This window comes from Panthera tigris, chromosome B3 (assembly GCF_018350195.1).
Source record: "Panthera tigris isolate Pti1 chromosome B3, P.tigris_Pti1_mat1.1, whole genome shotgun sequence".
NCBI classification, from domain to species: Eukaryota; Metazoa; Chordata; class Mammalia; order Carnivora; family Felidae; genus Panthera; species Panthera tigris.
In genome coordinates, this window is record NC_056665.1 from 80,877,568 (window position 1) to 80,892,403 (window position 14,836).

The following is a 14,836-nucleotide window of genomic DNA, read 5'->3' on the forward strand; positions in this document are numbered from 1 at the left end:
AGAAGTAAAAGATGAAGTGCGGTATTAAGGTGGCTCTAGAGGAGGATGGTGGTTGAATAGGAACATAAGAGAGCTTTGCCTGTGAGTATGCAAGAAATCACTGTCTGAGCAGGAATAGTTCTCAAACTGTTGTAGTGCTAAAAGGGGACTGTATGGTTAGTGGGTTATGTAGGAATGCATTCTAGGCCCTCTGAGATGTGACAAGAATTGATTTAGAGTTTTTTAAGTTGTTTGATTCATTCACGTTGGCTGCCCCAAATTCAAAAGTATTTCACAAACATGAAAAATTTGAGAACTAGTTCTCAAAGATCCTTTATAGTTGATGCTAAGCTTCTTGATGTTAAAGAGGAAAGGAAAGAGAGAGGAACTGTAACCTGTTTCATAGTTCTCAAAATAAGCAGAGCTTTCCCTAAGATTCAGCTTTAGAATGAGCCTCTTACCTGAGCCCCTTACCTCTTTACCTAGGCGTATGTTCATCAGTAGAAGTGCAACTGAAAGAGGTAGGTGTTTTAATCTCACAGAGGCTGGAAGAAATCTAGCCCCCCACCACTTGAAAGTTCAGGGATTTATTTTTTTCAGTAGCTAGGGAGGTGATCAAGTTCTGAGAAATTGGTTCATACAAAAATAAATGCACATGAATTGGGGTAGAACTAGAATACTTACTTATTCATTTATAATAAGAAATATTGCTGTGACATAGACTGGAAATTCTCACATAGGGCATGATCAACACATTTTCCCTTTTGTTCAAGCATTTATACTAGGTTATATTCAAAAGTCTCTTTATTAATTTACTATGAGAGATAGTCACTCTTCTACCAGGGCATGGGAAACCGAGGTTTGAAAGACCCATGTGGATTCTGGCTTTAAGACACTTGCCACATGCATTAAGACTGTGAGGAAAGAGGAAACAAACATGTTTAAGTAGTGCCTGAAACAAAAAGGCCAAAAGCAAACGCTCCAAACTGCAACCATATATTTTGTCATGGAGCCTCTTCTTACACAGGCGGAAACTGAGGCCAGGAGTGTTAATCTAGTTGAAGCTCCTCTATATGGAAATATGAGGCCTGGGAAAATGATAGTTCCCCACCTAAAAGCTGAGTCTATCTTTAACATGAGTAGTTTGTATAGCCAGGTAGGGGGTGGAATTTGGAACCTGGTATTGATTGTTTCTTTGTTCAATTTGCTTTTTTAAATTCTTATTTTATTACTGCACCATTTGCTGGTATGTTGCCTAGGAAACTTAATATTGCAAGTGCTTTTAACTCTAAGGCAATGATGTATATCTGGCAGTCTGTAGGGTTTCCCCCTGGTAGGCTAATAAATTATCTTGATCTTTGGGTTATTTTTCAGTCTGTAGTGATGTGATAACTTAGCAAAGCATTGTATAACCTTTTGAATATTTGTATACTTCTCTTAGTCATTTTGTCAAGTCATGCCTGGCTGTTGTAAGGGCTTTTTATAATTTGGACACCTACATTCTTTGCAGGAAAAAAAAAAACTGAAAGATTTTGAATGGGCAGAGGAGATTCCTAGATATCCTTTTAAAGGAATGCTGGAGCCTCTGGGGATTACTTTGGTCCTATCAGGCTATTTTGGATTTGTCTTAGTCTAGGCTGTCTTACAACTCTTTAGAGATAGAGTTGATTTGTTAAACATGAATAGTAAATAAATCATTCCTGTCCATAAAAATGTAAAATTTGATTATTACTCTATGGATATTGACTGATTTTGTCAGTTTTGCATCCTCTTGTAAATCCATTTTAACATTCTTTATCTGACTATAAATGTATAGCACCTTGAATTTTCTCTCTTTTGAAAATAAACTTTAAATTTTACAATAGATTTAGATTTATAGAAAAGATGCAGGAATAGTACAGAATTCTTATATACCCCCTCACCCAATTTTCCCTTTTATCAACATCTCAAATGACTATGGTATGTTTGTTACAACTAAAGGAACCAGCACTGGTACATTAATTAAACTCCATACTTTTTACTAAATCCTTTTTCTGGAATCCATCTAGGATACCATGTTACATTTAGTCATGATGTTTCTTCAGGCTGTGGCTGTTTCTCAGATTTTCCTTGTTTTTGATGACCTCGGCAGTTTTGAGGAATACTGGTCACCTACAGTGTAAGATGTTCCTATATTGAATTTTATATTTTTCTCATGATTGGACCAAGGTTATGGGTTTTTGAATGAGCATCACAGAAGTGAAGTGACATTCTTATTACATCATATCAAGGATACATGCTGACAACATGTCTTTTTGCTGATGATATTAACCTTGATCTCCTGGCTAAGGTGGAGTTTGCCAAGTTTCTCCAGTATTAAGTTACACGTTCTTCTCCCTTCCACAATGTTCTCTTTGGAAGCAAATCACTAAACACAGCCCAAATTCAAGGGGTGGTGTTACTGTCCACCTTTTTAAGTGGGGAGTATCTGCATAAATTATTTGGAATTCTGCATACAGGACATTTGAGCTCTCTTTTGAACTGGTTGTAGTATATTACTGGTTTCTTCCTTACTGAGTTAAATATGAATGAAATGAAAATCTTTGACACATGTCTATTTTATATTTGTATGACAGTTGTGATTTTACTCTTTTAAAAATTATCCTCTCATATCCTCCTACCAAGAAATGTTGTGGGAATTATCATTTATACAGTTCTTTGACATCCATGAGTAAATGCCATATACAAATATATTATTTTTGGAAAGAAGATACTGAAAATTATTTATAGTCAAAAAATACATAAATTATTTTATCATACGGACTGTATCAGTCAGGGTCCTATCAGCAATCAAATATGTTCTAAATAGAATAACCTGAGAAAGTGTTATTTACAAAGGGACTATTCACAAAGTTGTGGGTGTAGGAGAACTATAGGAGTAGTGTAGTATCTCAGGGCATAGTAGCAGCTGATATGTAACCAGCCCCTTGGGATGAAAGGAAAAAGGGAGGGAGTCTGGAATCCAGAGGTAGAGACTTATGTAGACCCTTAAGAGAAGGAGTTGACATTCTGTCAAGAAGCACATCCAACTCCAGTTGACTGTTTAGGGAGGGAGCTAAGGAAATAAATACCTGGCCCCATACTCTATCTTCCTTGTATTTCCTGCCAGAGGTCCTCATTGGCAAAACCCTACCGGAAGCTAGCAAGCAAGGGACCTGCTGCTCTCCCAGGCTCCAGGGCAAAGGCAGGGTGGAGAATGCTTGAATGTGAATCTGGAAGGCAAGTAAGACACCAAGCACACGGACTGAAGGGGTTTTAAAGGCCAACATGTTTTTGTTGGAAGGTAACAGCTGGGGAGACAGAGATAGCTGCAGTTAACATCTCTAATGGAAATCCTTAATTTCTCTAAGAGTTGAGAGAGGTGAAGTTAGACTCTGTGAGTTATCAGCATAACATGAGTCAAGGTCCTTGCACCACCACCCTCTTTTTTCTGCCATTGGAGGTATGGCTAAGACATCAGAAAAGAAAGGTTGCTGGGATCCTAGCCTTGGTGAAAATGCCAAGAGAAGAGATGGAGCTGCTGCCTCCAAGGGGTGTTGCAGAATTGAATAAAAGGCATGTTAGGGGCGCCTGGGTGGCTCAGTCGGTTAAGCTTCCGACTTCGGCTCAGGTCATGATCTCACCGTTTGTGAGTTCAAGCCACGTCAGGCTTTGTGCTGACAGCTCAGAGCCTGAAGCCTGTTTCAGATTCTGTGTCCCCTCTCTCTCTGACCCTCCCCCGTTCATGCTCTGTCTCTCTCTGTCTCAAAAATAAATAAACTTTAAAAAAAAATTAAAAAAAAAAAAAGGCATGTTAGAGGGGGCCATGAAAGACCTCAGTGTCCTGGGGCACCTGTGTGGCTCAGTCAGTTAAGTGTCCAACTTCGGCTCAGGTCATGATCTCACGGTTTGTGGGTTTGAGCCCCACATCAGGCTCTGTGCTGACAATTCAGAGCCTGGAACCTGCTTTGGATTCTGTGTCTCCCTCTGTCTCTGTCCCTCTCCCACTCACACTCTGTCTCTCTCTCAAAAATAAATAAACATTTTTTTAAAAAGAAAAAAGACCAAAGTCCTTAGAGCTTTCATGGAATCCTTTGGATTGTGAGGGAAGGGACTCAGGACCAGATTTGATTTTATATACAAAAAATAGTGAACCACTTTTTTAATGTTTATTTATTTATTTTTGAGAGAGAGAGAGAGGGAGAGAGAAAGAACCTGAGTGGGGGAGGGGCAGAGAGAGATACTACCAAGCAGATAACATGCTCAGCGAGAAGCCTGACCTGGAGCTTGATCTCACAACCATGAGATCATGTCCACAGCCAAAATCAAGGGTTGGTCCCTTACTGACTGAGCTACCCAGGCACCCCAGGGCTTTATCATACCTAGGCAACTTCTTAGTCACCAACTGACTCTCTCTTAGGAATACCTTTCTGTCTTCTTTCTCTTTTATAGCACTTCCCTATACATGAATTATGCGGTCTTCAGGGTCTCCAAAGTTCACTCCAGTCTTAACCTTCAACTCAAAAGTTTTCCTTCCTTTAGGCCACAATCCAAAGTCTAATATTCTAAGTACTGTGTTTAGGTACACTCTGCTGGGTGTGAAGCTGATTAAAGTAATTCCCATTAACTTGTGAATGAAACTTAACCTTCTTAAAAGGTATATTTGCATTTTAATAGCAGTCCCTTAGCACAAATTAATCTCTAATTGGTAGAATGTGTGAGAATTACTTTTTGTGGGAAACAGGAGGTGGAATTACTCCTTAATTCTCCAAGTTTAAAAAAGTTGCTCATCTCGGAATGCTCTGGATTCTCACCTCTCAGACACTCCTCAGCATGGTGCAATTTTGTCTCTTTCTGAAGCTAATCATTTCAAAAAGCTTTTTAGGTTAAATTCAATGGACGTCATTGTCTTTCGAGTAGCTTTTATGTTTAGGGAAATTCCTACATTACAAGCATCCTTTTCCCTCCCAGGTGGAAAGCAGAACTCAGCTCCCAGCCTCCTTTGCAGCTAGGATGCAGGCACGCCAATTAGATACCTTCATGCAAGATTATATTTGGAAATGAGCAATGTGAATAAAACAGGCTCTGTCTGCATGGGGCTTCCATGTACCTGATGGTGGTGTTGGCAGAGCTTTTAGGCACAGGACAGTTCAAGATTTGATGCAGATGCAGCATTGATGTCAGTAGCAGTTGTAATAAAACCAAGTGCTGGTATTTGGGGCTCAGTGGCAGCAGTGGCAGAAGCTGGCACTATTTAGTGAAATAGAGAACACCAGTGACAGGTTCCTGATCTGGGTGGTTCTGTGGTCGAGTTTTGGGCACTGTTCCTGGGAGCTTAGCCTTGAATGTTTCCCCAGCCACCCCAATAGTTTTATGAGCTACTTAATATCCTTTAATAAATCAGTTTGTGGTCAAACTAGCAGAATGAAATCTACTGTTTGCAAGTAATTGATACAGGCATCACCTTCAACTTTTGCCCTCTGGTTTGGCTTTGCAACCAGCAGAATTTACCGGACAAGACTCTCTGGTTTTCTCCGTCCCTACTCCCACTATCTTAGTTCACGCCAATCATCTGTTCCCTGGATTACTCCAACACTGTCCAGTTTGACTGCTCACCCCCAGTTTTTTATTAAAAAAAAATTTTTTTTAATGTTTATTTATTTTTGAGCGAGACAGAGACAGAATGCGAATGGGTTAGGGACAGAGAGAGAGGGAGACACAGAATCCGAATCAGGCTCCAGGCTCTGAGCTGTCAGCACAGAGCCTGACACGGGGCTCGAACTCATGAGCTGTGAGATCATGCCTGAGCCGAAGTCGGACGCTCAACTGACTGAGCCACTCAGGCGCCCCTCACCTCCAGTTTTGACCTCCTCATCAGAGTAGCCAGAATGATCTTTCTAAAATGAAAATAGAGTGGCACCTGGGTGGCTCAGTTGGTTAAGTGTCTCAGCTCAGGTCATGATCTCATGGTTTTGTGGGTTCGAGCCCCGTATCGGGCTCTGTGCTGACAGCTTGGAGCCTGCCTGGGATTCCCCTTCTCCTCTCTCTCTGTCCCTCCCTCTCCCTCAAAATAAGTAAACATTTAAAAAACATAAACAAAAATAAAATGAAAATAGAATTCTATTGCTGTTTGGCTTATGATCTGGTAGCAGCTCCCTAACGCCCTCAGGATAAAGTCTAGGATCAAATCCAAACTCCTTAGCAGGGGCATTCAGGATCAAGTTCAGGTTGACCCTTCCCACTCATCTTGCTTCTCACATCTATACTCCACTTTTACTCTTCTCTTGCTCTGAACCAGCAGTAATGGATCCCCTGGGATCCTGTTAGAAATGCAGAATCTCAGCCCTACTCTGTACTGGTGAAACAGAATCAGCATTTTAACAAGATGATTATGGGATTCGCATGCATATTTACGTTTGGAAAGTGCCGCTTTGTGGCCCTGTGCTCTCTTTCCCTTGGGCTTTTACACCTTGGCTTCCTCTGTTGTACTACCCTTCCCTTTCTTAATATGTTTAACTCTGTTCTCCAGGATTCATCTGGGAAAACTGGTGAAACCTGGGCTGGGGCTTTCATTTGTTTCCCCAAACATGGCACTTATTCTTTGTACCATAATGACCTTTTAACTTCTTTTTCTTTCCCACTAAACAGGGCTTTTCTGTTCTGGTTCTACTTTAGAGTCAGCCCAAGAATTTTAAAAAAGGACAGATTCCTGGGTCCTGTCACTAGAGATTCTTTTTAAATGTTTAATACTTATTATTTTTGAAAGACAGAGGCAGAGTGTGAGCGGGGGAGGGGCAGAGAGAGAGAGGGAGACACAGAATCCGAAGCCGACTCCAGGCTCTGAGCTGTCAGCACAGAGCCCTAGGAGAGGCTACACATGAACTGTGAGATCATGACCTGAGCTAAAGTCAGGGTCTTAACGGACTGAGCCACGAGGTCGCCCTGAGAGATTGTGGTTTATTCGATTTGAGTAAGGCTTGGACACTGGCATTTTAAGAAGGTGTTCGAGATGATTATTATGTGAAGCCACATTCAAATCCTGCACATGACACTTTAAGCTCCTTGAAGACAGGGATTGTGTCTTTTCACTGTTGTATTCTCAGAGCTCAGATTCTCACATGCCAGGTACATAAACTCTGGTAGTAAATCGTTGTTGCCCTAGTCTCAGGGCTATGGATTTGACTTCTTGTGTGCACACAGTCCTACCTTACACCCCACCCTGCCTCCCACATGTCATCCGCTGAGCAGCCCAATCATCTCATTAAAGCAAGGAGCCATTTCTTGAGGAAAGAACTCAAGCTGGCATTTGAAAAATATCTCTAGTCATCTCTATAGTCTTTTCTTGAGCCAGTTTGATCCTGATATAATGAAGCAGGTTTATATAATTGGATGCTAATAGGCACATTGTTTTGTAAGATTGTCTCCAAGCACCAGTTCCAAAAGCGAAGCCACTAATTCTTTGTTTATAAAGGGGGCCCCCGAGAATTCACAATAGTGAGAACGTGGATGAGATCAATACAACTATAACAAATAGGTTTTCTAAAAATTAATGATTCTTTTATGGAAAGTTAAAAAATACAGTTTGGGAGAATTTTCTTAAGTTTACATCCCATTTTCTTAAAATGTAAAGTGACAAATTAAAAAAAACCCTTTTAAGAGTACATTTATATAGTGTTTTACATTTTAGAAGTAGCTTCATATCCACAATCTCATTAAGAGACGTCCCCATATTATAGATGAGGAAGATAAGGCCCAGAAAATTTGTATAACTGCCTCATATAAAACACCAAGCTAGAGGCAAAGCCAGACCACTACCCAAATCTGATTATAAGTTCAATGCTATTTTTTGGTTTTTACTTTGTGTGTGGATCCTGACATTGTCCAGGCATTTCTATTTGATTTTTTTATTTTTAACTTAATTAATTTATTTTTTTAAAATTTACATCCAAATTAGTTAGCACATAGTGCAACAATGATTTCAGGAGTAGATTCCTTAATGCCCCTTACCCACTTTGCCCATCCCCCCTCCCACAAGCCCTCCAGTAACCCTCTGTTTGTTCTCCATATTTATGAATCTCTTATGTTTTGTCCCCCTCCCTGTTTTTATATTATTTTTGTTTCCCTTCCCTTATGTTCATCTGTTTTGTTTCTTAAAGTCCTCATATGAGTGAAGCCATATGATATTTGTCTTTCTCTGACTGACTAATTTCACTTAGCATTTTTATAGCCAAGAAGGTGCTTTTTGTTGAAATAAATAGCCTAGGTGGATCTGGGCTTAAAGCCCAGCCTGACTGCCCCCTAGCAGTGATGTCAGGCAGTAAGCATAATGGTAAAGAACCTGGATTCTGGCACCAGACTCCCTGGGCTTACAGTACTGGTTCTTCCAGTTGCTTACTATATGGCCTTGAACAAGTGTTTCAGTTTCATAGTCTGTTACACAGGGGTAATAAATGGGACCTAATTCATAGAATTGTTGTAGGATTAAGCGAGTTACTATTTGCTTTTGTTTTTAATGTTTATTTATTTATTTTGAGAGAGAAAGAGTACGAGCGGGGGAGGGGCAAAGAGGGCAGAGAGAGAGAGAGAATCCCAAGCAGGCTCTGCACTGCCAGCACAGATCCTGACACGGGGTTTGAACCCACAAATTGTGCGATCATGACCTGAGATGAAACCAAGAGTCAGACGCCTAACCGACTGAGCCACCCAGGTGCCCCAGGGAGTTACTATTTATAAAGCATACAGAATCATGCCTGCACACAAGATAAGTGTGATGTAAATATTTGTTAAATAAAACTCTGGTTCAATCTTATTATTTTATACCTAAGGTCATTTTGCAAATCACATACAATTGTGATTACCCATATACAATTTTCATTGAGTATCTTTTATTGAACAACAATTGTGTATAATAGCAGAGAAAAGAAATAGTGTGACTGATAGGCTTCTTTCTGTTCTTGAGGAGTTCACAATCTATACAGAGATGAACAAAATATTTTTGAAAAACCAGCAAAGCACATTCTCGTTTATTATTGTAGCAGGTTTGAGGAGGGAGACGAAAGTCTCTCTCTGTAGCTTCTAGGTATCCGAAGGTATTCTTTTTTTTTTTTTTTTTTTAAGTGTATTTATTTATTTTGAGAGAGAGAGTGAAACAGAGAACACATGCCTGTAAGTGGAGGAGCAGAGAGCAAGGGAGAGGGAGAATCCCAAGCAGGCTTCCTGAGCCTGATGCACAGAGCCTGATGTGGGGCTCGAATTCACAAACCATAAGATCATGATCTGAGCTGAAATCAAGAGTTGGACACTTAACCTCCTGAGTCACCCAGTTGCCCCTAATGCTCTTCTCATTTCAAAGAATCATATGTTCCATCTAATAACTTTCTTAAGTCCTGCCTTATACACTTCAGCGGGCTTGTCAGGACAGAGGAGTGTGGGGAGGGAAGAGGCACTGGCCCTTACTTGCTGCAGGGACACTTGGAGCCACAGCCTAGTCATCGATTCTATTCCTCCTGCTCTGGGAAGACTGTTCCAGCTCCAAAAGCTTGTAATAGGGGCCAACAATGAAAGTTTTCATCTACCCAAAGCTTTTTGTTCCTCATACTCAAAGACAGAGAGAGAGACTAAGCCCCTAAATGCCCAGGGAGGCAGTGAGGCCAAGTCAATTAGCAGCATTTCTAGGGCATCAAACTACTATTATTTCCCTTCTAAAAAAAAGTTAGTAATGAAGGTTAATTTCCCTTCATTTCTGTAACCCCTTGTAATTAATATCATCCATTCTGGGGATTTCTGAGTAGGATATATGTCTGTGGCTTGGAATAGTTTGTGCAAAGCTAGCTGGAATATTTAGGGACTGTGTGTGATGTGGCCTAAATGTCTGCATTCTGCATCAATTGAACTAGATAGATAGAACTATGTACCGAATGATATTTATTGGGTGATAGATAGAACTAATCAATTAAATATATAAAAGGTAATAGGTCAGCGATACTATGTGGTCCTACATAATTTTGGTGCTATAAGGTATTGCAAAAATTTATTTTTTTTTAATTTTTTTTTTTTAACGTTTATTTATTTTTGAGACAGAGAGAGACAGAGCATGAACGGGGGAGGGTCAGAGAGAGAGGGAGACACAGAATCTGAAATAGGCTCCAGGCTCTGAGCTGTCAGCACAGAGCCCGACGCGGGGCTGGAAGTCACGGACTGCGAGATCGTGACCTGAGCCGAAGTCGGACGCTCAACCGACTGAGCCACCCAGGCGCCCCGGTATTGCAAAAATTTAAAGTAAAACTTGAAAACCAGGGAAGATAAGTTAATATTGTTATGGCTATTCTAAAATCAAGTACATTATGACATTACCTGGTCAGATTCTTAAATATTTATAATTATCTTAGTCACATATTTCCGAGATAGTTTAATCTATGGGCATTGAAAAGAGACATTTAAGATATCTTTTTTACACTGAAAACGTTAAAGCATAAATTATTTTAACATAGATATGAGAAGATTAGTGCCTTGTCATCCCCATGTTAAATTGGGTCTATACCAATTAAATTATTTAGATGCTGTGTAAATTAAGAGGGATGTTGGTCTAAATGTCTGTTTGCCAGAAGACTCTGTGACAGAAAATTCAGATCAATAGACACTATTGGTATTTAGAAATTGATATTCCTGAAGTCTCAAAAGTCAAAGATTAAGAATCACATTTGCATCATTTCATACCAATTAGGATGGGTATAATTGAAAAAAAAAGGAAAATAATAAGGACGGGTATGAAGGGTATGAAGAAAGTGGACATTTTGCACCTTGCTGGTGGGAATGTAACATAGTACAGCTGTGGTGGGAAAGTATGGCGGTTCCTGAAAAAGTTAAACACAGGGGCACCTGGGTGGCTCAGTCGGTTGAGCGTCCGACTTCAGCTCAGGTCACGATCTCACGGTTCATGAGTTCAAGCCCCGCGTCAGGCTCTGGGCTAATGGCCCAGAGCCTGGAGCCTGCTTCCGATTCTGTGTCTTCCTCTCTCTCTGCCCCTCCCCCATTCATGCTCTGTCTCTCTCTGTCTCAAAAATAAATAAACATTAAAAAAATTTAAAAAAAAAGTTAAACACAAAATTGCGATATGACCCAGCAATTCAAAATAATTAAAAACAATTGGAAACAAGGACTCCAAAGATACTTGTATATCAGTGTTCATGGTAGCATTGTTCACAATAGCCAAAGGTAGAAACAATCCAAATGTCCCTTAACAGAAGAATGGATAAACAAAACACACAAGGGAATAAACATACAATGAAATAATTATTTTAGCCACAGAGGGTAAAGTTCGGATACATTTGACAACATGGAGGAACCTTGAAAACATTATGCTAAGTGACATAGGCCAGACATAAAATAAGAAATGTTGTATGATTCCACTTACATGGAATAGTTAGGATAACAAATTCATAGAGACAGAAAGTAGATAGGAAGTTATGAGGGGTTGCAGGGAGGATGAAATGAGGAGTTATTACTTACTCAGTGCAGAGTTTCTCTTTGGGGTAGTACAAACTTTTAGAAATAGATAGTGGTGGTTGCAAAGCCCTGTGAATGTAGTTAATGCTACTGAAATGTACATTTTAAAATGGTGAAAATTGCAAATCTAATGTTATATACAGTTTACCACAATAAAAACAAAGTAAAAATAATTACTTTTGGAACACCACCCATTGCTTGGTTTCTTACAACCCTTTTAATATTCATAGATCTAACTATAGTATAGTTTAGATGTCTCTCTAATATAGGGACTATATTATATAAAAGCAGAGGGGACATCTCTGGTGGTATAATTGATTAAGAGTCCATTGTTTGCTCTGGGATCCAAAATTTAAATGTAGGCTTCTGAATTTAGGTTTTGTATCCTTTCTATCAAAGAGTCCTCACTGAACGTTGACTCAAACAGAGCAAGAATGGACTTCTTGAAAACATTTTTGAAGTTCTCCCCAGTAAACAAGTAGAGTGTAGGAGAAAAAATAGCGTTGAAAGAAATGGTTATCACTGTAAGTATCAGAGTCAACTGTAAGAGTACTGATTGGTTCTTAGTGAGGATTAAGCCCTGGTGCACATGGTAGGGCATCCAGCACACAAAGAAAGAGATAATGGCAGTCATCATGACTTTGAAGGGCTTATTGGACCTAGACAGGCCCCTCTCTTTCATCTTGTTGGCTACTCTTGTGTAGCAAAGGGTGATGATAAAGAAAGGCAGAAGGAAGCCTAGCAAAAAGCGACCAATGAAACAGGCTACATGAATCCATTTCCTGAATGTTTGCATCTTTTTGCTTTCCCAGTTGGTAGACACAGCATAGTTATTTTGGCAGGTCACTCTTCCTTTATGGTCATCATGTGTCTCTCTGAAAACCAAATAAGGCATGCCGAGGGCTGTGGCAGAGATCCAGATTCCCAGGATGATCCTGGAAGCCCAGCGTGGGGTTCGGTGCAGCTGTGACCACACTGGGTGAAGAGTGAGAAGGTAACGGTCAACACTGATGGCTGAGAGGAAGAAAATAGAGGCGAACATCCCTGTAGACAAAGTGGCATTGAAGACCTTGCACATGGCAGTTCCAAAGCTCCAGTGATTGTCCTGAAGGTAGGAGGCAGCTATAAATGGTAGAATCAATATTGAAATAAAATATGAGAAAATGAGATGAAAAAATAAGAGCGTATTGACAGTCTTTTTCATCTTGAAAAAGAGCACCCATAGGTAGAGCCCGTTGGTGATGGTACCAATTATAACTGACAAGTACAGAAGAAGGGCAATGATCACGTTTGAGGCAGGAGCTGGAAAGTGAGTGCTGTTTCTTACTAGAGTGGAGACATTGAGCGAATTGGTGAAGTTGATCAGATCCATAATTACCTGTGGAGAGAGAAACTGAAAATAATCACAAAAAAGAAGCAAAAAAAAAAAAAAGGTTAAATATAGAAATTTGAACAGTAATTTGTGCATAGTAAAAGTCAAAATGACACTATTTTAAAAATGGCAAACATCAGGGCCACCTGGCTGGCTCATTCAGTAGGACATGCGACACTTGAGTTCAGGGTCTTGAGTTCAAGACCTACATTGGGCATGGAGCCTACTTAAAGAAAAGAAAATTGTAAAATGGCAAGCATAATATTTCCACGATAAATGCAAATCAGATATTTTCCTAAGGTCCATATTTTTATTTGGTATGAAGAATTAAGATCAGATTAACTTGAGCATCAAAAATGGAAATACTACAGATGAAATTAATGTGAAAGAGAAATGAAGTTTGAAATATTTTGACTTTAAGTATTAATTTAGGTAGCTAAAAATCTTCTATTTAGACATGAGCCATAAGTCTGACCTTCCTTGATGGTCATAACTTCTTGAATAAGGCATTGTAGGATCAGTTTTGCTTGACTAAGACTTGATCAGAGCAAATGTTGCTAATGAAATTGAGTAACAAAAATAGCAACTGCTGCAAATCAATAATAATTTGGAGCTATAATTAGATTTCTCCCATGAGCTAATTATATACAGTAAATGCTGTTATCTAGTATTAAAGTCAGCATGTAATAAGAACCAATATTCATTTGGGAACCCTAGGCTAAGGCACTGTATGATTGTGAGGTGCCTTCACAATCATCAAAGGGGAACATGAATTGTTGAATATAGTGGTAGTTCTTTCTTATCTGGGAAAGGAAAAGAGGCAGAGAAGTCAAGGAATTGATATTTATCTAATACTTTTTATATGCCAATAGCTTTCTGTAAAAGTAACTTCTTTTTTTCTCACAAAACAAATATTTAAACAGAAGAGAAAGTGAGGCTTGCAAGAGTTAAATTTCTTATTTATCAGCATTTCCCACCATGCCCTCGTTGTGGCAGGTGGGGAACCCTACCAGTGGTTGTGTTACTTCTTTGAGAATTGGTAATTCATGTGTAGTGTTTTGATAATGCTCCATGAATCAGAATATTTGATAATCCAAAACATCTCACTTCTTGGATAATGATTCCTAGAGTATTGAAAATATGAACCTGAGAATGTTTTGGAAATAGCTAATATATATAACAGTCATATCAACAAATTGGTTTTTGATAAATTGGAGATAGCAGTAGAAATTACTAATGATTTTTTTCCACTAAGCAAAAACATTCTAAGAATATAGAGAGAGAATAAATAAAATAATTGCTATATCAAGACCACAATTTCCTTAAGTTAATTCTGCCTTCTAAGGGAGTTGCAAACTTTTTCTCCAAAGTAGAAAAATGGCTCTCTTCAGGAAAATGCCTTACTAGTCTGCTTTGAATAAAAAGTGGAGCCTAAGGACATTGAATGGAGAGGCAATGGCGAATGACAGAGTGGGAACCTGGGAAAGATGCTGTGGGAGGGTCCTGGGACCATGAGAAGAAGGAAGAGTGAGGATGGTCTTCAGAGAGGAGGGCACAGGAAAGACATGGCAGGAGGTTAGGAGGCTTGAAGAGGAGAAAAATTCAATGAGATATTTTGAAAAGCAGAAATGACAGAGAGGGTCTAAAATGAGGAATTTCTAATATTCAGTTTTAATCCATGTGCTATGCTTTGACGTGGTGTAATGTCCCGAAATCAAGAGTAGGTCGCTTAACAGACTGAGCCACCAGGCGCCCCTATAGGGAGGTTTTTTATTTTATTTTATTTTTTTATTTTATTATTTTATTTTTTTAGATTTTTTTAACGTTTATTTATTTTTGAGACAGAGAGAGAGACAGAGTACGAACGGGGGAGGGTCAGAGAGAGAGGGAGACACAGAATCTGAAACAGGCTCCAGGCTCTGAGCTGTCAGCACAGAGCCCGATGCGGGGCTCAAGCTCACT

At 39.5% G+C, this 14,836-nt stretch overlaps 1 protein-coding gene across 1 annotated transcript; it reads right to left on the reverse strand.

The window, feature by feature from the left end:
- Window positions 1-11,854: 11,854 nt before the first annotated feature.
- Window positions 11,855-12,874, reverse strand: GPR33 (G protein-coupled receptor 33). The gene has a single exon (XM_007098082.2). The coding sequence runs from the start codon at window positions 12,872-12,874 to the stop codon at window positions 11,855-11,857; it is 1,020 nt and encodes a 339-aa protein (XP_007098144.1).
- Between the last annotated feature and the right edge of the window lie 1,962 nt (window positions 12,875-14,836).

What these genes read in the sequence shown, in the direction of transcription:
- GPR33 (XM_007098082.2), bottom strand. Translation starts at nt 12,874, where the DNA reads ATGGATCTGATCAACTTCACCAATTCGCTCAATGTCTCCACTCTAGTA.